We start from the raw sequence: 25093 nt of genomic DNA, 5'->3' as shown, positions 1-25093 counted from the left end.
TCAAATCAGATACAAATAAAAGGAAACACAGAAGGAACTTTATCTTTAAAATGAGAGGTCGTCAGAAATTTCGAATAGATTACTGGCACGGGTATTGAATAAAGAACCCTGTACTGGAATTAAGAGGGGTTCTGGTCAGCAAATGGAATTCAAGAAATGCATGAAGAGGAGGCAGACATGACTGGGGCATTTGAGGGACTTTTAGATACTCAGATGAATATGCAAGGAATGGAGGGAGATGAATAAGGGGCAGGCAGAAGTTTAACTTGGCGTCATGTTCGGTGCAACATTGTGGTGCTGAACGGCCTGTTCCTACTGTGTACAGTTCTATGTTCTATGAATACTGTCAATAGATAGGCTAATTGGTTGAAACTGTTACTTTGTTAAAATGTTTTCTAAATTCTCAAGTTTTAAAACAAACAACCATATTTATATTTTTATTAAATCATTATTTCCTTACGGGCTTGACCCCTTACCTGTGCAAATTTCTCCCTTTCTTTCAATGCTGGCAATAAAGTTCATGGGAAGAGGAAAGATTGAAGGAAAACAAATCACAGTGTACAACAGATGGATTTTCTTTTCTCATTTACAAAATGTTTTATTTTGGCAAAGCAGATTTTGGAGTATTGATAAAATCAAAACTTGCATGAGGAGAAAAATACATTTCAAACAATATTTCACTTCACCTATTTTTGGAAATGAAAAGATAAATCTGATACTTGTGCAAACATTTTCCTTCAAACATGGAGTAAAAATAACTTTACAATAATTAACAAGAACCTCAAAGAACACAACAAATATTTCTCATACTTCATGCCCTGAGCTTTTCTGAATGAAAGATCTTTGAGACATTAGTATTTTGCCCCAAAGATGAAAATATTCAATAAAAATACTATATTTCAGCCAAAGCCTTGTAAATATTGCATATATACAGTACAATTTTTGCAAAGGAGATTAAAAATGCTTAAAAAGATTATATATTGCAATACTTAAAAAGTTGTATATTTTCTTGTGCATTTTATATTGTATATATTTATAAATATATACATATTAATACAAATTTTTAACATAATTACATAACATTCACAAAGTAGAAAAAAGAATTTCATAGACTTTTTTTTACACTTTTTATTCCTGGATGAAAATAATAATAAGGCAGAGAGCTCCCACCAATGTTAAAGCTTGTAAACCAAGGAAACCCAGCATGACCCAAAAGAAAATCATTACAACTGGCTCAACAACACGGGACCCAAAATGCATCCGTGAAAAGCCAATACTGAGCAGGCATTTGTTGATTTCCCCAAAGAGTGTCCCCATTTTTTTGCAGTCATCAATGGCACTTTCTTCCTCATCCACTGGAATCTGCTGGAGAGAAAATATACAAACACCTGAAATTCTATTTAAACTGCATATTATTTAATTATACATATGCATTTATGAAACTGTTCTGTTAGGCTATTAAATTATTCCATAGATACTTTTTGGGGAGCATCTGATCTTAATGATTCAATATCTGCAACAAAGTGAAATATTGAAAAAAAGTCTACACTGGGGCAGAATGTGCAAGAAATCTAGTATTCTCTTGCCAACTTAACATTCCAATGTGTGGGAAAGAGAAGAAATGATAGCATTAAAAGATGATACCAGGATTGGATTAATTAAATGTTCAAGGAAACAGTTATGTTAAAGCAATATAGTAACAAACTTCATAATTTTGATGATGGATTTGCAGCGGAATGATGGAAATTTGATGGAAATGGACAGCAGATTACACAACTTCTAAGCAATAAAGTGAGGATTATGAAATCCTTTGATTCACATTCCCATAATGGTTTCAGACTTTTTTTTATTATCTCAATGAAAATTCTTATTTGACTTGCAGATGTGATGTCAATCAAGCAGGCTCAATTATCCTGGATAGAGCCAAGCTTCTAGAACGTTGTTCGAGTTGCACACATCTATAAATGTTTGGAGCATTCCATCATAATCCTGACTTGTGCCTTGTAGGTGGTGCTGAAAATGTGTTGCTGGAAAAGCGCAGCAGGTCAGGCAGCATCCAGGGAACAGGAGAATCGACGTTTCGGGCATAAGCCCTTTTCCAGCAACACATTTTCAGCTCTGATCTCCAGCATCTGCAGACCTCACTTTCTCCTTGTAGGTGGTGAACAGGCTTTGGAAGATCAGGAAGTGGGTTACTTGCTGCAAGATTCGCAGGCTCTGTCTTGCTCTTATAACCATTGTATTTACGTGACTGGTCCATTTCAATTTCTGTCTAGTGATATACAGAGGAACCTCGATTATCCGAATATTGGATTATCTGAAGGAGATCTCGAGGTTCCCATGCAAACGTTACATCAAAAAACTGTTTCAACCCTGATCGCGTCTTTCATTTACAATGATTAAAAACTATCTATCTCGGCTCACCGAAATGCTGCTGAGAACAGTCCTGGACATCGATGGAAGCCCAGGCGCCATCTCCAAATGACTGACCTTGCACCCCCTCTCCCTCCCTCCACATTTTCCCTGGAGTTCTACATAGGGGTGAATCCTAAACTCCCCCCTCTCCCAGATATTCTCTCTAACATTGTCCTCTACGAGGCAGAGGTGGAACTTTCAGAAAGTTGCAGTAAAAAGTTGTGTGCGTGCACGCGCGGGCTGTATTTGGAGACTTACCCCACAAAGGCAGCAGCAGTTTTACTATCGGTGTCCAGTTCGGTTGCCCCGGCGGGGGAGGGGACGGGGGGGAGCGGGAGGGCTCGGACGGAGTCAGACGGGTGGGGGTAGGGTGGAGGGGCGGTGATGGGCAGGTTGAGGGGGGTGGAAGGGGTGGGGGACGGTGTTGGATATGGTTGGGGGGTGGGCAGGGAGGCGGTGTTGGACTGGGTTCGGGTAGGTGGGGGGGGCGTTGTTGGATGGATTGGGGATGGGCAGGGGGCATTGTTGGACTGGTTTGGGGGCAGGTGAGCGGTGCTGGATGGAATTGGGGTGGGTGGGGAGGCGGTGTTGGACGGGATTGAGTGGTGGGCAGGGAGGTGGTGTTGTACTGAGTTGGGGGCAGGCAGGGGGCAGACAGGGTGGGGGGGGCAGGTGTGGATTGGTGTTGGATGTGGTTGTGGGGTGAGTGGAGGCGGTGTTGGACAGGGTTAGGGTCAGTGTTGGATAGGGTTGGTGTGGGCAGGGGGCTGGTGTTGGACGGGATTGAGGGCGGGCAGGTGGCATTGTTGGACTGGGTTGGGGTGGGCGCTGTTGGATGGGTTTGGGGGACAGGTGGGAAGGCGGTGTTGGATGGAATTGAGGGGTGGGCGGGGGCGGTGTTGGACTGGGTTGGGGTGGGCAGCAGGCTGGTGTTGGATGGGTTGGGGCAGGCAGGGGGCGTTGTTGGACTGGTTTGGGTGGGCAGGGGTGTGGGGTTGGACTGGTGTGGGTGGGCGGGGGGCGGTGTTGGATGGGATTGTGAGACGGGCGGAGGCGTTGTTGGACTGGTTTGGGTGGGCAGGGGTGTGGGGTTGGACTGGTGTGGGTGGGCGGGGGGGCAGTGTTGGATGGGAATGGGGGGTGGGCGGGGGGTGGTATTGGATGGGATTGAGGGGTGGACAGGGGGCAGACAGGGTTGGGGGTGGACAGGCGCTCGCATGGTGTGCTGCTGCCTAGTCTCCTGAACAGGGAGCAGATTTACCAGAAAACTCTGAGCCCCAAAGCAATCGATTAACCGAATAATCAATTATCCGTATGAAATAGTGCCCGCCCATCTCATTCAGATAATAGAGGTTCCTCTGTATATCCTAAAGATTTGACTGCTCTCTTCCACTGTACCTACCTCTCCATCTCTCATCCTCCACCTTTGATAAACTCCCACTTGTTCAAGATTCTGCATCATACCAAGTTTACTCAATCATCCTGTCCTCATTGACCTACAGTGACTGCCAGTTTCCTAGCCTCTTAATTAGGATTTTGTGCATGTCTTTTGATTCCTTCATGGCATAAACTGCCCCACCTTAAACCTCAATCTCCAGAATCTCTGCTTATTCTCACCAACAACTCCCTACCAAAACATAGCTGTTTCACCTCCGGACTTTGCTCATCTTTGCCAGCCATGCCTAGGCTCCATACACTGGAAATCCCTCCTAAAGCCTGTCACTTCCTCAAAAACCTTTCTTAAAGTACACGTCTTTATCAAAACATCTGGCCATCCTCACAATATGTCCACCTTCAGTCAATCTGTGAATGGCTGTGGGACACTGTTCCACATTAAAGACCCTAAATAAATCCAATCTGGTTATGTACAAGTGTAAGTCAGCTCTATTTTTCCCCCAAAACAGAGTGCATCCTTTGACAAAGCTGCTACTTCAACCTTCTTTAATACATTCAGTGGAATTAGGGTGTATGAGCATTTCAAAAATAAAAATCAAATTGGATTATATTATGGTCCTCTTACACGTAACTGATCTCTATATACTGTGAAAGAAATAAATGCTTAAATTACCCTTGGTAGGTCTTTAATTTTGAGGCAGATTGACATTAAAAATGTCAGAGTGTTGGTCAGTTAAAGTTAAAACAAAATATGGGATTGCTGGTATCAAAGCTAGCAGTAACAATACAAATTAGGTAGCTCTGAAATTAACAATTCTTGAAATGAACTGATAATATTAAATGTACACCCTATGCCTAAAGATGTTGGTACAATATTCAACGGGGTTTGTAAGAATGACTGATCATATGCAGAAAACAGTATTGGCACTGCAGTCTTGTCCAGTAACTTTTCTCTAACTTTACAGCATTTGTATGGTTGAATATACACTGCCTCTATTACCGGTGCAGAATAATTTTGCTTTACCATGATAAATCAAAAGGAGCAACACTTTTGGGATTTCTGAGAATATAAATCAATAATCGGGTCAAATTGCTTGAAATGTTGATTTTCCTGCTCCTCGGGTGCTGCTTAAACTACTGTGCTTTACCAGCACCACACTCTCGACTCTAATCTCCAGCATCTGCAGTTCTCACTTTCACTGCATCAAATCATAATTGCACAACTTGATTTTTTTTTAAAAGCACCATTTCAAACAGCTCCAATTTACATATTCCTTCTCTCAATTTCCAGTCATTAGCAAATAACTCTTCAGCTACATGCTAGCAGCGAAAATAGCACCTGTAACACTAAAACACCCCAAGGTGCTTAACAGGCATAATACAAAGCAAATGTGACACAGCCACATATGGAGATACTAGCCAGATGAACAGCAGCTTAGTCAAAGAGATGAATTTTAAGGACAGTCATAAAAAGGAACAGAAAAGTTTAGAGAACCTGACAGATTTAGGCGAGATTTAGGCTTAGGATTGGCAGCTGAAGAAGGGCTTATGCCCGAAACGTCGATTCTCCTGTTCCTTGGATGCTGCCTGACCTGCTGCGCTTTTCCAGCAACACATTTTCAGCTGAAGACATAGCCATCGATAGGGAAGTGATTAAACTGGAGATACTCAAAAGGCTTGAATTAGATGGAGGAGGCAACAGAAGACTTTACAGTGATAGGGAGAAGCAACATGACAACATAGTAGGTAAAGCAAAGTAGGCCATTCAACCCTCAAAACTGCTGTCATTCTAGATCATGGCTGACCACCTTCCTTGAAATGTGATATTTCCATATTATCCCCATATCCCCCAATATCATCAGGAATTTAAAATTTCACCAATTTCTGTATTGAATGTACTTAATGGATAAGCTTCCACACTTACTGGGTTAGAGAAATCTAGGGAAATCATTTTCTCCCCATCCTGGTCCTAAATGGCTTTTGTTTTATTTTGAGACCACATCCCCTGGTTCTGAACCTGAACCAAGAAAAAAATTGACTGCATCACCTCAGTCAATACTACTAGGACTTTTATAAGTTTCTACAGAAATTGTCTCTCATTCTTATAAACTTCAGAGAATACAGGCCAAGTATCCACAATCTCTTCTAGAATATGGATAAGTTTAATCAAGGGTTTTGTCTTTATAAATCTATGTTGATGCTGTCCACTCAGAATTATTTTCCAAATATCTAGTAACCACATTCCTTTACATTAGACTCTTGTATTTTCCTTCCTACTGACACCTAGAAGGTCTGTCTTCTCCTGTTTTCTCTATTCCTTTTCTATTAAACTGTGGGTGTTATATCCACAGCCTTCCCAGCTGCAGGCACTGTTTAGTAGGGTTCTGAAACCTGATCACCAATGCATCCATTGTCTGTTCAGCCATCTCTTTTCAACACTGAAGATCTGCAGGTCCTAGGGATTTGTCAGCTTTCAGTCCTATTAAATTCTCCAATACTATGTTTTACTCATACTAATTTATTTTAATTCTACACATTCACTTTCAATCTTATTTTAGGGAGGCTTCTTGTGTCTTGCTCTGTGAAAACTAGCATAAATTACTCATTTACCTGCTTTGCCATTTTCGATTATGTTTGTCTTTGCTGATCTTTTCAGCAAAATAAAAATGGACCTATTACACTCTTTTTAAATTGTTAAATTACTGTTCCAGCCTCTTAAATTCTCGGTTCTCCTTTATTGCATTCTAAAATTCTCCCAATTCTCCCAATTGGGCGGCACGGTGGCACAGTGGTTAGCACTGCTGCCTCACAGCGCCAGAGACCTGGGTTCAATTCCCGACTCAGGCGACTGACTGTGTGGAGTTTGCACATTCTCCCCGTGTCTGCGTGGGTTTCCTCCGGGTGCTCCGGTTTCCTCCCACATTCCAAAGATATGCGGGTCAGGTGAATTGGCCATGCTAAATTGCCCGTAGTGTTAGGTTAAAGGGGTATGGGTGGGTTGTGCTTCGGCCGGTCGGTGTGGACTTGTTGGGCCGAAGGGCCTATTTCCACACTGTAAGTAATCTAATCTAATCTAATCTCAATATTTTGTTTGGCAATTTTATTAAAGTCTTCTCTTTTAAATCTAATGCTATTAGCTTCCTTTGTTAGACATAGTTCTGCTGTTTTTCCTGTTAGATGTTTTTGTTTTAGAGGAATGCGGATTTTTCAGAAAACCAAACATGGATTATTTAAAATACTAGCTGTTACCTATCTACCATCTTTTAAAATGTGTTTTTCCAATACACTATGGCCAACCTTCATATGTTTATAATTACCCTGGTTTACATTTAAAACCCCAGTTTCTAATTGAACTATGTATTTTTGAAACTTAAATGGAAAATTCTTTCATATTATGGTTACACTTCTATCATAGTATGGTCCAGAAGCATGAATATGCAAAGTACACAAAGTTAGGCAAAGGGGTTGGCAATACAAGTGAACAATCCTTAATGACATTCCAGCTGTACCTATTTATACTACATTTCCAGATGCTTTTGTACCACATTGTTAATTATATATTGAAGTAATAGCTGCACCAGTTAACATTAAATCATGTTCTTTAAAGGAGTGAAAATTGACAGTGGCTTATTTTCACCTTTCAGATACAGCACCATTTTTTTCTTTTGATGTCCTGCTACAAATAATTGTTTTGAAACACAAATAATTGTTTGGCAGAGCACAATTGAAATATCGATTCAAAGGAGAGAAAGTTGACAAGCAAGTCTCCTCTAGATATTTTAATGGCTTTGTTACATTGGTATCAGGATTTACTTTTGTGCAAATATATGAAACAACAGTTTTAAAACTAAACTTTGTAATGTCAACAGGACAGATTCTGTAGCACACTGAATCTAGACCACAAGAAAATAATGTGACCAGAAGCAGTGCAGGAGCTGATAATGCAGAGATGATTTCTTTTTTAAACATTAACATCTCTCAAACAAATAAATGCCTGTTATATGTATGAATGTCCGTATATTATATTTTACATAACTATGCATACATCAGATTCAAAACACTAATAATGAAAATCGCAAGTCCAGCACACAATGCGGAAATCTAACACTTCTACTAATTAGATTTGAATTTGCTCAGCATGAGTGAAAACAGAAGTGGGACAAACGCAGTTCTCATCAATTTCATTTCAGTTGGTTAATCTGAAATCAGAGCAGAGTCAGAGTCATTTAAAAACTGACAGAACTAACCACTTAAGGCATGCATTTTAAATAAATTTTGAGCATAAGTCCACAGGAGCAGAAATTAGACCATTCGGCCCATTGAGTCTGCTCCGCCATTCGATCATGGCTGATAGGTTTTTCAACCCTGTTTTCCCGCTTTGATCCCCATGGCAATCAAGAACTTATCTATCTCAGTCTTAATTTTTGTTTATTCAACTGTCAGTTTTATTAGGTTTAATTGTTTAAACAGTTGACCTTAAAATTGGAATCAACTTTCAATGCAAAGCCAGATTTATAAATGTTATTCCCTACAATGATAAATCCTGCCAAGTGATAAGAGGATAGGTCGCAACTATAAATAGATCTACTATTCATTCTGTAGTCCTTGCTGTGGGTAAAAATACACATTTACATTCATTATGCATCTTCATCTATAAAATTAGCAAAATCATTTCGGAGCATGGACAGAGGCTGATGAATATGTGATAATATTTAAATAACATTTGTAATGTGCGCAAGAAATGTTAAGCAATTCTTAACACTTCAAATGCACCCGCATTTTAAGGGAATTGAAGATTGCACAGCGTGTTGTATATCACAAGTCTCTACCACTTCCTTTGCACTTCAAACCACAATAGAAAAACAGAAAAATTAGGTGTAAGAGTAGGCCACTTGGTCCTTCAAACATGCTTCACAATTTGCTCATCTAACTCAATACCCGATACTCACTTTTGCTTTCTACCCTGTGATCCTCTGAGGACTGCCCTCATGTTCTCACTGGCACCTTGCTGCAGCTCTCATGGATGACATCATGTGAACAAGAGCATTCTCCACTTTCCCAGGCAAAGAATCCAGAAAGATTAAGCAGTGCCCTGATTGGACTGCCTGCATGGAAACTGGAGGGAGAAGATATCTTAAAGGGTGCACGGCTGCAGTGGAAGGAAGTGTTGCACAGTAGGTAGGCCGTACATTGTGATATGGCATTCTGACCACTGCTTGCAAATAGAGTATAGTGACACTGCCCCATTCTCAGCTACATGACATTCCACGGAAGGTGAGAAACTATGGTTCCCTGCATCTTCGTCACATGGTAAGGACATCTACAGCAGGAAACTTCATATCCACTGAAGCCGGTCTTTGGTTTCCAGGTGCGTGTATTTCTCATTCATTTGTGTGGCTGCTCTTGGTGCAGCAGGCACAGAGACTACACAATTTCTGCACTGCGATCCATTGTGAATGATTCCAATGAGCCTCTGTGGCAATATCAGAAACAAAGCTGCTGCTCAGTAATGTGATTATTCAGCAGTCGCAGGACACAAGTACAATTTAAACAAACTCCTCAAAATGTTGGGCATGTAGGCCTCCAACAAAGAGGAAAATGCAATATTGCTATATGGACCCTGCACATCATTGGCCTGCCTGGGACCTGCTCCTCACTTGCAGGGAGCCCCCGGATTAGGGTGAAACCACGTTTGGTTTATCCTTGCATTGATGCTGCTGCATGCCTCCTCCTTTATCATTCTCTTGGTCTCTGCAACTCTGCAGGCCCGTGCCGCCATCTTATTCCACTATCTGGAGCCAACTTCCGATATAGACAAATAGGATCAACGGAATCTCTTGATGAGTATAAGAGGTTTCTTAAGAAGGAAGTCAGGAGCACAAAAAGGGGATATTGGATAGTCCTGGCAGATAAGGTTAAGGATAATCCAAAGGGATTCTACATGTATATTACGAGCAACTGAGGAGAGAATAGGGCCCCTGAAAGTTCAAAATAGTCATCTACGAATGGAACCACAGGAGATGGGACAGATACTGAATTAATACTTTGTATCAGTATTTACTGTGGAGAAAGACATCCGGTTGAAGTACGTTTAGTGCACTTACTGTTTAAACTGCATACTGACATATGCTGACACTGAGAAGGACAATGCTCTACAGCAATATGTCCACCCCTTGTCTGACCATGGCTAACTCCATGAAAAGGAGCATAAGTGCCTACAGTAAAAGGTAAGGCAAAAAGACTGTGAGCCTCTAAGTTCTGTAAGGAGGTCATAAGGTGCTAAATGAAAGGTAATTAATTAATGCATGCAAGGAACACTACGAGCACTCAGGTAGACACAAAGTGAGCAAGTGCTAAGTGATCACAGTACGAGCCCTGCAATGCTCTTGGCTCCAATCCATGGGAGAGGTAGCTGCTCCTGTGTGCCAAGTGTCTGGAAGCAATATTGCAATCCGTCAATGCCTTCCATTGTATAATGCAGTGTTGAAGTGGAAAACTGGTTTTTTTTTAAAAAAGTGTTTGGAGATGTGCCATGTTGATATGGTGAGGCTGGAGTGTGTCTGCAGACAGGGGAGTGCAAGTAGTCACTGTTCATATGCCCCAAGATGTTGGGAACTCCTGACCAAGATGGAGGCCCAGAGGAGCAAATGGTGAGCTACAGCCAATAGATGCTTGCCGGTCCTTTCATGTCAGGAATTGTTAGCATCCTGCTTCTCTTTGCCAGTTGGGAGAATAGCAAACTACCTGCAATGAGGTAGGAATAGATATTAATGAGATATTAATACATGCTTCTTGCCACTCACAAACAAGCTTTTATTTCTCACATTTTGAACCTTGGATGCAAAATCGGACTCTTTTTGATGTTGAGAATTGCATTTTTCTGATCGCATCACATTTTCCCAACAGACTTGATGTTCACCTTGTTCAGGGAAAATTCAGCCACATTTCTCTCCTACTCATTTCTCCCACTTTGTTTTTTTTCAAGATGATCCTTTGCTGGTTTCTAAAGATTTTCCCAATCTTCTGGCCTACCACTAATATTTGCGTCACTTTTCCTACAATTTGATATGACCATCAACGTCTTTAGTCAACCACCCATACCAACACTGACCCCCGGACATCGTTCTGAAGAGTTTTTATTCTACAAAGTTTACACACCTTTCAGAGTTGTCAAACACGTTAAAAGGTCTGTCACTAATCTCCACCATTTAACCCTTGACCCAGTTCACTTTAGCAAACTTTGGTCATAAACACTTAACTGCCTTTATTTAAGTTGAAGACACAAATTAGGGATTCACATTTCTCATTCTGAAAAGTAATTATTTAACGATTGCATTTGCCTAAAGGTTCCTTTACTATGAGGTCCTAAAATAATCCTGTCCTTAGTAATCGCTGAATCACATATTACCAGGTCCAAAAAGTGTTTAGTCGCTGGTAGGTTCCAGTTTGCATCATTGCAAGTAACTGCTCCAAATTCACTGCTTACACATCCTCCGAGCTACCATTTTTATTTTATACCATGACAAATTGTGCAAGTATTTGAGTGTCATTCAACATTCATAGCTAATAACAATTGCATACTACTATCATTCGTTACAGACAAAAACAGAAATAGAGTCATAGAGATGAACAGCAAGGAAAAAGACTTTTTAGTCCAGCTCGTCCATGCTGATCAGATAACCTAACCTAATCTAATCTAGTCCCATTTGCCAGCATTTGACCCATTTTCCTCCAAACCCTTCCTATTCATATACCCATCCAGATGTTAAATATTGTAATCGTACTAGCCTCCACCACTTCCTCTAACAGCTCGTTCTACACACGCACCACCCTTTGCATGAAACAGTTGCCCCTTAGGCCCCTTTTAAATTTTTCCCCTCGCACCTTAAACCAATGTCCTTAAATCCTGGGCTCCCCCATCCAGGGAAAAGACCTTGTCTACTTACCCTATCCATGTCTCTCATGATTTTACAAACCTCTGTAAGGTCACCGTCAACCTCCGATGCTCCAGGGAAAACAGCACCAGCCTGTTCAGCCTCTCCCTATAGCTCAAACCCTCAAATCTTGGCAACATCCTTGTAAATCCTTTCTAAACCCTTTCAAGTTTCACAACATTCTTCCGATAGGAGGGAACCAGAATTGCACACAATATTCCAAAAGTGGCCTAACCAATGTCCTGTACAGCTGTAGTCGGGATACTTTCTGTGAACATATTTATTAATTAGATATATCGCAGACATTTCTATTCCACATGACTAACATTGTTACATCTCACTCATAGACAAGATATTTTCCCAAATTAAAAAAATTAAAAGGATGTATGTTTTGTGAATCAAAGTCCCTTAAAGGGATATCATTTACTTGAGGCTGCAATATTTCATCAGGGGATGGACAGTTACCCATATTTTACAATGTTATACTGTATAATGCTGTATTGAATATAGATGGCTAAAATATTCATCCACACAATGCTATGATCTAGATTGCTTGATTTCAAAGAAGCACACAATGATGCCAGCAGGAATCTGTCCGTGACTCCACAATGTAATCAGTGAGGAAATCCACACAAACTGCATAGTTAGAATCTCATGGTGCTGTATACCCCAAGGGAACTGAATCTACAAAGTGCCACTTTAAAATGGCACTGCGCAAAAGAATTTTTAGCTGTGTGAGACCAATACTTTACAAAAAATTCCAAATAAGCCTGACCAGTGATATAAAGTGTTACTTGCAATGGGCAGTGTGCAAAATTCGCTTTGATGGATAGAAAGTGTACAATGATTGATTTAGTAAATTAGGAGTTTGTTTCTTAACAAAACTTGGTATTGTCCATGTTGTTTATAAATTTTTTATGATTACACAAATTAACTAAAATACGGCTACTGTTGATAGAATCAGAGGAAAGTTATGTCTATCTCTCTTTCGACAGATGCTGCCTGGCTAGATGAACATTCCCAGCATTTTTTGTTTTTATTTCAGATTTCTAGTATCCTGAATACCCTGTTTTTCCAGAAGAGTCTCATTGTTTTTCCCTGTCCTTTCCAAGGTTACCTTATCACACAAATAAATAGAAAGCAGGATGGGTCACAAAAGCAAGCTGCTCAGGTCATCAAGCAAAAGGACATATCTACACCACATCTAAATCTCATGAGATACATTACTGTTTTTCTCACAGCCACTTTATACTGGATATAACCACCCATTTAAAATGACAACTGTGTTTCTTTTAAAAAAAAATATTTTTATTGAGAAGATTGAATTTTTTTTTACAGAAATATAAAATTACTACAAAATAATAACAATCTTGCAATGTAACAACAATAACAGTAAACTCTACTCCACAAACAACTTAGGAGGAAAAAGAACTCTACACAAACTACAATTCAATAAATAACTTAACTAAATGGGCGGCACAGTAGTTAGCACTGCGGCCTCACAGAACCAGAGACCCGGGTTCAATTCCTGCCTTTTACACATTCTCCTCATGTCTGCATGGGTTTCCTCCGGGTGCTCCGGTTTCCTCCCACAATCCAAAAAAATGTGCAAGTTAGGTGAATTGGCCATACTAAATTGCCCGTAGTGTTAGGTGAAGGGGTAAATGTCGGGGAATGGGTTTGGGTGGGTTGCGCTTCGGCAGGTCGGTGTGGACTTGTTGGGCCGAAGGGCCTGTTTCCACACTGTAATCTAATCTAAATTAAAACAGAGTTGAACCGAGGCAAATTAAATTAAATTACAATGCTCAGTGCAATCCCACCAAAGCTCCCCATCATCGACAGCATCAGTTGGCATACCCATATTTGTTCAGAATTCTTCCTCCCAGGGCCCCCGGGCCACCAGACACATCCCTCCTGGCTACACAAAGACCCTAACTAATATAGCTGATACATCCACATCTATATGGTTCAAAAAGGGCTGCCACGTCCTATAAAAAAGTTCAATTTTCTGGCGCGCCATACTTGTAAGGATGTCCAGGGGGATGTACGCTATAACTAACCTACGCCACCCTGAGAGTCCTGGGGGATTTTCCGATACCCAGCTCATCAGAATATCCATCCTCGCACAAAATGAAATACTAAACAAATTTCTTCCCATGCGCGTCCAAAGAGGGGAGATTCAGCAAACCCTAGAAGAGGGACACAGGATCTACCCTTGACTTACGTTCCCAAGATCCCTTCCAAAACACTCGCTATAGTGCCCCAATACCTACGAAGCTTGTGGCATGACCACATGCAATGAGTAAGAGTGCCAACATCTATTTTACATTTGGGGCACATTGGGGATGCTCCTGTCTTAAATTTCGCAAGCCACTTCACTCTGGTTCCAAATAAATCCTGTGGAGTACCTTCAATTGCATAGCCTGCATCCTGTTGCAAATGAATATCTTTCTAACGTTCTCCCAAATATCCTCCCACTCCTCTGATGAGATCTCTACCTCGAATTCCTGAGCCCAGATTCCATACAACCGCTCGATGCACTTTGAGACACTACCACCTAATAAATGATTGAGGGTGCTGAGGGACAGAGCGCCCATGGACCGAAGTACTATCTGCTCCATATCCGACTTATAAGGACTAACCATTAATGCAGTCTTTTTCTATATAAAGTCCCTAATCTGGAAATAACAAAAGATAGCTCATACTTCTGGCTCAGCTGCTCAAAAGACATTATGACCTCGCCATCAAATAAATCTCCCAAACAGGAAACTTCTCTGGACTCCCAGAGCCTAAAGGCGGAATCCATCGATCCCAGCCGAAATCCTACCTATCCTACTATCGGAGTAAAGGGGGAAGATTTTTGTAAATTGCCCTCACTTTTGTCGCATCATTCTCCATGTTTTAACCGTGTTAAGTACAACTAGATTTCTGCGATGGTCCATAACAGTCCTCATCTTATCCATGAGCAACAGATTTTGCCTGGGAAACCTCAATGTCCAGCCAAATTGACTGCGGGAATTGACAAGCCCAATCAGCCACACAGGGATAGCAGGGAACATAGTTTGTATTTCTTAAAATCCGGAAAGTCCACACCCCTCCATCCCCTGTGGAAGCTGCAATTTAGAAAACTTCACGAGAGACCACCCGTGCTGCCAGGTAAAAGAGCCAAGCCAACTGTTAAGCCTCCATAGTGTCTGTCTGGGTAACAAAGGGAGCATTTGCATGGGACATAATAAATGAGAAAGAACATTCATTTTAACCAGAGCTATTCTACCCAACCAGGATATCGGAAGATCCTCCCAGCTCCGAAAGTCCTGTCTTATCTTCTCTAGCAACTGCACAAATAGCTTCATATAATTGATCGAAGGCTGGGGTGATAAAAATGCCTAAATACAAGAAACCTCCCTTTGACCATCTGAAAGGGAATCGGATTCCACCCCCAAGACTGGCTACTCGAATAAGTAGCCTCTGATTTCATAAGAGCCAAATAAATTAATCAGGACACAGATATTATCGGGTTAGTTAGAAAGTGAAGAATGCCATCCGCGTAAAGGGTGAACCTATGCCTTCCTGATTCTCTCTGCGGGACATTTATATTGCGGTCCGTCTGGATGGCCTCCGCCAATGGCTCAATCACCAATGTAAATACTGACATTGCCAGACCTTAAAACATTAATGAGAACATTAATGGCCACTATATAAAACTGCCACTCACCTGGCAAAGACACCTCCAAGACCAAACCATTCCAGGTCATAAGAAGTACGGCCACTCCACCCGGTCAAATGCTTTCTCTGCATCCAGGGAGACTACCAAGCCCGGAATCGAACTGCTGGCACAGCTGAACTATATTTAGCACTGTTCTAATATTATTAGAGGACCTGCAACCCCTAATAAAACCTGTCTAGTCCTCCCTTACGATGCCAGAATTTTCGGCAAAATTTTCAAGTTCACGTTTAATAATGATATAGGGGTTTTCCTTCTCGTGAGGATAAGAGAAATATTTGCTTCTCTCAGAGAGGATGGGAGGCAGTCCTGACTGTACGAATAATTGTACATATCCAACACTGGCCCGGGCAGAACGTCTATAAACTCTTTTAAAACCCACTCCGAAATCCAGGCGCTTTACCACTCTGGAGCTGCCTCACTGCCTCCTGTATCTCTTGGATTGTCAGAGGGGCATTCAAAAGAGACGGCTGCTCTGAAGTTACACCTGGGAGGCCCAAGGACCTAACTAACAAAGGCTCCATCATTGCCAATCTGTCCTCACAGCCCTCCAACCAGTACAACCCACAGTAGAACTTCCTGAATGCTGCATTAATCTTTTTGGGATCACAGGTGATAGTACCAGCACACAGTCTAATGGATGTGATAGATCGGGAGGTACTCTTCTTTCTGGCCAAGCACGCCAAATACTTACCTGGTTTATCACCATACTCGAACAACCTCTGTTTTGCAAAGGAAATCTCCCTCTTTGTCTGGGTGAGCGCAGCATTCAGAGTGGCCCTGAGGGCTGTAATCTGCTGCAACTTAGTTACTGATGATCTGTCAAAGTACACTGTTTTGGCTGCCTTCAGCCGGTCCTAGAGGATATGCTGCTGCTCTCCCTTCTGCTGCTTCAGAGTCACCAAGAAAGAAATAATCAAACCCCTTCTATAGGCTTTGGCAGTCTCCCAGAGCACCGACGGATTACCGGCCATACCCGAATTAATGTCCCAAAAAAGTTTTACTTCTTGTGAAAAATACTCAATAAACTTGCTATCCTTCAGGAGGAAAGGATGCTTGTGCCAATGCCGCGAGCCTGTCCCATCGCCACCAGCCTAAACCTCCACGTGATCAGAAATGGCTATGTTCCCAATTCTGCAGGACAGCACCAGATTCAAAAAGGCCGATGGAGCAAAAAAAATGTCAATCCTAGGATAGCCCTTGTGTGTGTTAGCAAAAAAAGGTGAAGTCACTACCTTCAGGGCGAAGATATCTCCACACATCCACCAACCCCACCTTCCTGTTCAGTTACCTGGACTGCGGGGATATACCCGCGAGACCCCTCGGCATCCCATCCACCTCGGGGTCCATAAGCTGGTTAAAGAACCCCCTATAATTGTATGACTCGCCCCAAGGGCTATCAGCCTGGACAGCGCACCGATTAATAATTTGAGGGGCTGTGCCAGAGGGCAACCTACATTCAAGATCCCTTATTCCTCTCCATATATTAAAGCTTTAAAGATCAGAAACTATCCATATTCATCCCTAATTTGGTCGAACGACTGCAATGGAAGATTCTTCTGGAGGAGTATAGCTACTCCTCTACTTTTCGAATTAAAGGATGAAAAGAACATCTGACCGAACCCTCCCTGCTGTAACTTTAAGTGCCCCTTATTGGTTAGATGTGTTTCTTGCAGCAAGGCTACATCAATCCTTTCTTTTCTAAGGCTTGAAAGTATCTTTTTTCTCCTAATCGGTGAATGACTCCCCTTAATGTTCCAGGTGCACCATTTAAATGAGCGGCTAGCCATAGCCATTCGAAGCAGCACATGACCCCCAAGAGGAAGATTCCCCATTTATAGTGCACAGAGTGAAAACAGTAAACAGTTTGTATAAACTTGAAAATACAACTACAAAATCAAACTTACCAAATCAAAACTTCTACAATGAACCAACGTATAATACAAATAAGAGGAATATTCCGCCCCACCCCGCCCCACCACCTTGCCCACAGGGGGTGCTCATACTACCCACTCATCCCTCCATGGCTCCTGCTAGCTGACGCCACGTCCCAAACCTAGACAAAACAAAGTAACAAAAGTTACACGTGTCTTACAACAAGAAAATGAAAAGTGGGCACTCAGCCCATCCCATCTATACTTCAACCCTAGGCAGTTCTGGTTAAATAAAGGAAGCCCCACACCGTACTGAGAGAGAGAAATGAAAAGGAAATGATAGAAAAAAAAAGGGTAACAGGAGGTGAGAAGGAAGTGAGAGAAGGGAGAAAAAAACCCACACATATTAAAAGGACAAAACCGGGTAAACCAGGCAAAGTACACAAAAAACAAAGGGAACATGATTGTCCATATTATTTGAGCCAGCCTGTCTATTTTAACATGTCCAGGAAGTCAATTGCATTTTCCAATGAATCAAAATTAAACACGGACCCTCCGTGGCTGAAATGCAAAATTACCGGTTATCTTATAGAGTATTGAATATTCAAGTCCCTCAGCCTTCTTTTTGCCTCATTAAAAGCCTTCCTCTTTCAGATCATGGCTGCAGAAAACTCTTGGAAAAACATAATTCTTGATCCTTTGCATATCAGAGCCTGTGGATCCTTCTTCAGTGCTCTGGAGGTTGCCAGCATCGTTTGCTTATCTCTATAGTGCTGGAGTCGCACTCTGACTGGGTGGGGGCGCTGGTCTGACCCAGGCATGTGCACCGCAACCCGGTAAGCCCACTCGACCCACATATGATCCACCCAGAATTCCAGCTTCAAAAACCGTGGAAGCCATTGCTCCAAGAAGCTGACGAGCTGGCAGCCCGACCAGGTGGGGGATGTTCTTCCGACTGTCTCGATTTTCAAGATTGTCGACCTGCTCATCTGAGGCTCGTACCTGCTGTTCCAGGGCCTGGACCTGGCCCTCCGAGGATTCCACCTTGGTTTTGGAAGCTGCGGTCCGCTGCTGCACCTTCACGATTCGCCGCCCGAGATGCTGGATCTCCTGGTCATGCTTCTGCAGCACGGCCGAGATCGGTTCCAGCCTAGTCCGGGTCTGAATTGATCTTCTCTCGGATTTCCACGAACTCCGAGACCAGGCTCTGCTCCACAGGTAAGTCCCCTGGGATATTCGCAGAGGCTGACGTTGCAGCGCTGGGCATGTCCTTAGCTGCAGGGGAGTGCCCTGCTTGTTGTGATCCTTACGGTCCTTTCCCCTTAGTCATATTTTGTTTCTTTAAAAAAAAAAGCACTGAAACTAATATATATATAGCAGTTCTGGGAATCTAAAACCAGTGATTTATACCACAATGGGTGAGAAATGGAGAGTAAATGCAACACTTTGGGTTTTGGTGTAGAGCTCAGCACGACAGACCTACTGGATCACCACCATCTTGGATCTCCTAACATGACAACTTAAACATTTTGCAAATGTCAAAATTATCCCTGCAAAACCCATCGGCAAACATCATACAATCTGCACTATCCTATTCGATCAAAAGGATTTAAAATGGATGTTAATGTAGAATTTATTTCAAGCCAGAGAATGCAGCCTGCTCATTTAACTCAAGACACAAGATTCTATTTGTTGCCTATAATTAGAAGCATGCAACTAAGTCAGAGTTTCCTAAAGTGGGATTGTGAGCTGAAATTTTGTGGTTGTGTCCGCCAAAGCAACAATGGCTACTGAGAAGTGCTTACTGAGTTACAACGGCTGTACTCCTCCTCTAATAGCATCCCTGTTCTTAGATTTCACTCTCCACTCCCCACCACAGGGATTTAGACAATTATTAAGCATCAAAATGGGGTCACATGGGAAGACGTTTGGGAAGATCTTAACTATGTACATTACCTCAACCAGGACTAAAGGAACTACTTAATCATCTATGCGGCATCAGCTGCAGGAAAACACAAGACTCCAATGTTTCTAAACAATTTCCAAGAAATTCACATATAAAAGTGCAATAGTGTATGGTATTTGTGCCATTTCCTGATTTCACATTTGTGGTAGTATGGATTTTGCTCAAAACTGATGTGTATATTTACAGAGTAGTCTTTTTGCACCTGCACTTTTCTCTATCAATGCCAATTGCTAACACACATAAACAGATAATGTCAGAAACCTATGAGTATCACTATGCAGAGGGATCTGGGTATACAGGTCCACAGATCACTGCAGGATGAGGCACAGGTTGATATGGTAATAAAAAAGGCTGATGGAATGCTTGCTTTCATTGGAAGGGACATTGACAGACAAGTTATGCTGCAGCTTTATCAAACTTTAGTTAGGCCACACTTGGAATATTGCATACAGTTCTGGTCACCACACGTCCAGGAGGACATGGATGCTTTGGACAGGGTACAGAAAAGGTTTACCAGGATGTTGCCTGGAAATGGGGGACTTTAGCTAAAAGAATGGTTGGATAGACTGACTTTGTTTTCATTGGAACGTAGGTGGTTTAGGGGCAACCTGATGGAAGTTTATAAGATTGTGAAAGGGGTGGAGAGGGTGAAAAGTATGAGACCTTTTCCCAGGGTGAAGGGGTCATTTACTAGGCCACACGGGTTCAAGGTATGGGGCTTAAAAGAAATGTGTGGCAAGTTTTTCACACAAAGGGTTGTGAGGGCCTAGAACATGCTGCCAGAGGTGGTGGCGGAAGTAGAAACAATAGTAGCTTTCAATAATCACTTGGACGAATACATGATAAGGAAGAGAATAGAGGGATACAGAACGTGTAAGAGAAGACAGTTTTACTATGGAAGGGCAAAATGAGTTGCTGCAGGCTTGGAGGATCGAAGGGCCTGATCCTATACTGTATTTTCTTTTCCTAATGGGTAGCTTGATAATGACAGTCTTCTGCTGGTACCGTAGAACTCCAGAGACATCTGTTCGAAATATTTTGACATGAATGTTATTTCAGCTCAATTGCTCATGTTTGTGTGTCCAAGCTGTTGGACTGTTCGTTTCTACACGACTCCAGGAATTGCACTGTTCCAAGGGAGTGCTGTATTGCATAAGATGGCACTTTTTACAGATAGGAAACCAGGGACAATAACGTCAGTCCAAACCACTGGGAAATAACTCCTCATATAACTCAAAAGACAAGGGCCTTTCTTCCAACAGACACTGCTGCCAAAATCAAATTAATTGTAAACAGAAAATCGGAAGAACTGCAGACGCTGGAAACCAGAAGCAAAAACAGAAATTGTTGCAAAAACTCTGGATCTGGCAGCATCTGTGCAGAGAAATCAGAGTTAATGTTTCAGGTCCAGTGATCCTTTCTTCAGAAATTAATTGTGCTGTCTGTGGGACCATTTGTGACAAACTGGCCAGCAAACTTTTCTCACATTACAATAACAGAATCAGAGTTTGACATTTGCAAAATGCTCTGAGACATTTGAGATGTGATAAGATGCTACAAACTCATTTAATGCCTTTATTTTAATATCATTTCAAGAATGAAGAAAATGCAGAAGATCTGCTCCAATGTCTGCCATTACTAGACTGATGACATAATGATTCTGTGTTTCTTAAGGTGCAGGAGGAGGCCATTTGGCCCACTCTCTCTGCACTGGCTCTGAGCATTTTAACCTTGTGCCAATCTCCTGTTTTTCGCCCCTATAATCCCACACTTTATTTAAACAGAAACAATCGTCTGATGCCCTCTTGAATGCCTCAATTGAACCTGAGCTTTTGCCTGAAATGTTGATTTTCCTGCTCCTCAGATGCTGCTGGACTTGCTGTGCTTTTCCAGCACCATACTCTTGACTCTAATCTCCAGCATCTGCAGTACTCTTTCGCCCTGCTCAACAGAACTTGCCTCCCACATTTCCAGCAAGTGCATTCCAACTCCCCACTGAACGATTTTTCTCACTTTGTTTCTTTTGCAAAACACTGTAAAACTGTGCCCTATTGTTCTTGATCTGTTTATGAGTGGGAACAACTTTTTCAATTATTACTCCATCCAGACATCTCATGATCTTGACAACATCGATCAAATCTCCTCTTGGCCTTCTCTGGGCCAAGGAGAACAGTCCCAACTTCCCCAACCTTTCATTGTAACCAAAAAAAGTGTCTTGTTTCTGTAAAACTCTTCATGAACAGCTCACTCTACCTGCCCTGCCACCTTTAATGATCTGCAAACTTACACACTCCGATCCCTCAGTTCCTGCACTTACTTTAGAAAAGCACCCTTTATTTTGTACTCTCTCCAAATCCTTTCTATCAGTGTACCACCTCTCAAGTCCCCATATTGAATGTCCACTGTCACCTACCTGACCACTCCACCAACTTGTCAATGCCCTTTTGCAGATGTCAATCATCCTCCTTACAGTTTACAATTCTCCCAAATTTTGAGTTACTTGCAAACTTTGAAAATATCCCCCACAAAGCAACTGTAGGTTATGAGTACATATCAGGAAAAACTCAGGCCCTAATACTGGCCACTGGGGAACTCCACTACAAACCTTCCTCCAGCCTGGAAAATTACCGTTAATCATTACTCTCCAGTTTTTGGTCCCTCAGACAATTTTGTAGACATGTTAGTACTGTTCCTTTTATCCCATTACCTACAAATTTCCTCAAGTCTGTTGTGGCATTGTATAGAATGCCTTTTGGAAGTTCATATCAGGCAAATCAATAGCCTTGCCTTAATTGAGCCTATTACCTCTTCAAACAAACTCTAGCAGGTTTGTTCAACACGATTTTTATGTTGACTCTTTTGAATTAATTCACACTTTATCATGTGACTATCCATTTTATCCTGAATAGCTGTTTCTAGAAGCTTCTCTAATCCCTGTTAAACTGCAGCAACCTCGAGAAACTGACTGGCTTGTAATTGGTGGACTAATCTTTACAAACATTTTTGAAAATAAGGGTAATGTTTACAATTCCTCAGTTCTCCAGCACCATCCCCGAATCCAGGGAAGAGTGAAAGATTGTTACTAGCGCCTCTGCAGTTCCGCTCTCTCTTCCTTCAATATCCTTGGATGTATCACATCTGATTCTGGTGCCTTGGCAACTTTAAGGACATCAGCTTATTCAATTCCTCCTCATCAACTTTCTTGTCTCTAAGGGTACGAGTCAGTCACTATGGACACCATCTGCTTCACAGGTGAAGACAAACATTCAAAACTTTAGACATGCCTCTTGCCTCTATGTATAAATACTCTTTATGGGACCTGATCAACGCTACCCAACCTTTTACCACCAGCTGACCACTGATAATCTTCGAACATAGAACAGTACAACTCAGTACAGGCCCTTCGGTCCTCGATGTTGTGCCAACCTTTGATCCAACTCTAAGATCAAACGAACCTTGATACCCTTCAATTTAATAAAAGAGAACCTTAGGATTTCCTTTACGTTAGTGGTCGAGGTTTCTCTCATAATACTGGTTTGCACCAGCTTTTTCAGCTTCCCTCTCAACCTTCTATATTCAACTTCATTGTTAAAAGATATTGTTTACCTGCCACTTATTGTGACTTTTTCTGATTTAACTTGTTCTCTCTCTTTTGTCATCCGGGGGGGGGTCTGGATTTGTAAAGCCGACCTTTCCTTTTTGTGGAAGGATGCTTTTACTGTGCCCAAACCAACTGCCCACTGAAGGTAGCTTGTTTTGACCATCAAACATTGGTTCCAGTCTATCCGCCCCAGTTTTGTTCTAGTCCTATTGAAGTCTGCCCTCCCTCAGTTGATTGTTCTTACTTTGGATTAGCCAATGTCATTTTTAACTACCATTTTCATAATACAATGATCAATATCCCCTTAATTTGCTCCCCCTGACACTTTATCTACTTGGCAAACCTCATTCCCACCCTTGCAATATTTTTCTGCAACCTGTACCATTGGGGAGAAGATACAGAAGCCTGAAAAAAAAAGCCACACACACACACACACACACACACACACACACACACACACACACACACACACACAAAAAAAAGCTGGTTTCGAAACAGTTTCTACCCTACTGTTAGAATACTGAATGGACTCTCAAACTCTTAACATTCGCCTGCACCTATGTTTTTGTTTTTGCCACTGCTTGCCTAATTATTTACTTATCTCTGTTACTTAATTATGTGATCTGCTTGCATTACTTGCAAGACAAAGCTTTTCACTGTGCCTCGGTACAGGTGACAATAAATTCAATTCAATTCCCAAGAACCAGGTCTAGCAGTGTGTCCTTTCTTGTTGGACTGGACACATTCTGCTGCAAGTGACCTTCCTGAACACAATCTAGGAATGCTCATGCCTTGCTGCCCCTTACGCTACATCAATACCAGATGATAGGGAACAGTTTAAGTTTCACATTAGAACTGCTTTATGATCTTTACAAGTGCCTGTAATTTATTTGCAGATTTGTTCCTCTATACCCTTCCCACTAGTTGGAGGTCTGTATATTATACTGAGCAATGTAACTGAGTCCTTTGTATTCCTTAGCTCTAGTCAAATCAATTCTGTCAATAAACCTCAGAAACATTCTCTTTTTTCAGTACTGCAGTGCACTCCTTAGCCAAAAACACTTCCCAATCTCCTCTCTTTTTCTCCTTTCTGATTTTTCTCAACATCTTATAACCAGGAATATTTAACACCCAGAAAGGCCATTCCTCTGGCAAGATTTCAATTATTGTCACATCATAATCTCATAATAATCTATGCTTATAACACTCCAATCTTACTAACTCTGAATTCACATATGTACAGTGCAGCTCCAATTTAGAACTGACTACTTACTTGCTCACTTACTCTGACTCTTTCCTTCATAATTGTTTATCTTATTGCAATCTGCTCTTCAAGCATTTCATGCACCCTGGTAATATTCTCTTCTGGTTCCCACATCCCTGTGTAGTTTAAACTCTCTCCAATAGCACGAGCAAAATGTCTTGCATGGAACTCAGTCCAGACTCTCAGATGTAAGCTATCTGGATTATCGAAGTTGCAGCATGCCCAGAGCCAGTCCCAGTGTTCCAGGAATCTTATGCCTTCTTTCCTGCACTATCTTTCCAGCCATGCATCAATCTGTTTTACCTCTTAGATCTGAACTCACTTCTTTGAGGTTCACTGTTAATTTTCTACTTAGCTCCCTAAATTCCAACTGCAGGACCATATCCCCCAACCTACCTATATTATTAGTACCAACTTGCACCATAACCTCTGGCTGTTTGTCCTTCACACCAGAAGGACTTGTAGTTGTTCTGCCACCTCCATGACTAAAGCAGCAGGGAGGCAATGTCCCATCCTAATGTAACAGCTCCACACTCAGAACTGTCTTTGGTGATATTGCAGGTACTTTCAAAGTCAAAGTCATTGCGTTACTGTTTTCTCATTCTTGGGACGCTGTCATTGGGACACTAGGTCTAGGGGGGGAAGAAATAGCAAATATTTCTTCTTTTCCTAAGTTTTGATTAGTGTTTTAAGTATGAAAGCTTTGATCATGTACTATTCATGGTTCGCCATACAAGTTTGCTTCATTGTTTTAACCACACATCATCTTAGCTGTCAAGCTGCTGAAGGAAAGCATTCTAAATAAGATATTTTATTTATTGCGTGAATTGAGTGTTCAAGACTTGTTTTATGTCTATGAATTTGGCAATAAATCTGACTCCATATCAAGATATAGCAGAGGAGGATTCAGAAATAGATCA

General features: G+C 41.7%; 1 protein-coding gene across 1 annotated transcript in view; it reads right to left on the bottom strand.

The window, feature by feature from the left end:
* Nucleotides 1–568: 568 nt before the first annotated feature.
* Nucleotides 569–25093, bottom strand: part of fam241a (family with sequence similarity 241 member A) — a 39581-nt gene continuing 15056 nt past the window's right edge. The window contains exon 2 of the mRNA XM_043697659.2: nucleotides 569–1362. Coding sequence (XP_043553594.1) covers nucleotides 1129–1362 — 234 coding nt within the window. The 3' untranslated portion in view covers nucleotides 569–1128. The remainder of the gene's footprint in view (nucleotides 1363–25093) is intronic.

This window comes from Chiloscyllium plagiosum, unplaced genomic scaffold, assembly GCF_037043375.1.
Source record: "Chiloscyllium plagiosum isolate Xiang-an unplaced genomic scaffold, Cpla_swu_hap1 HiC_scaffold_1, whole genome shotgun sequence".
NCBI classification, from domain to species: domain Eukaryota; kingdom Metazoa; phylum Chordata; class Chondrichthyes; order Orectolobiformes; family Hemiscylliidae; genus Chiloscyllium; species Chiloscyllium plagiosum.
Note: the sequence above shows the minus strand (reverse complement) of the source record. Positions and strands in the feature narration are given on the sequence as shown.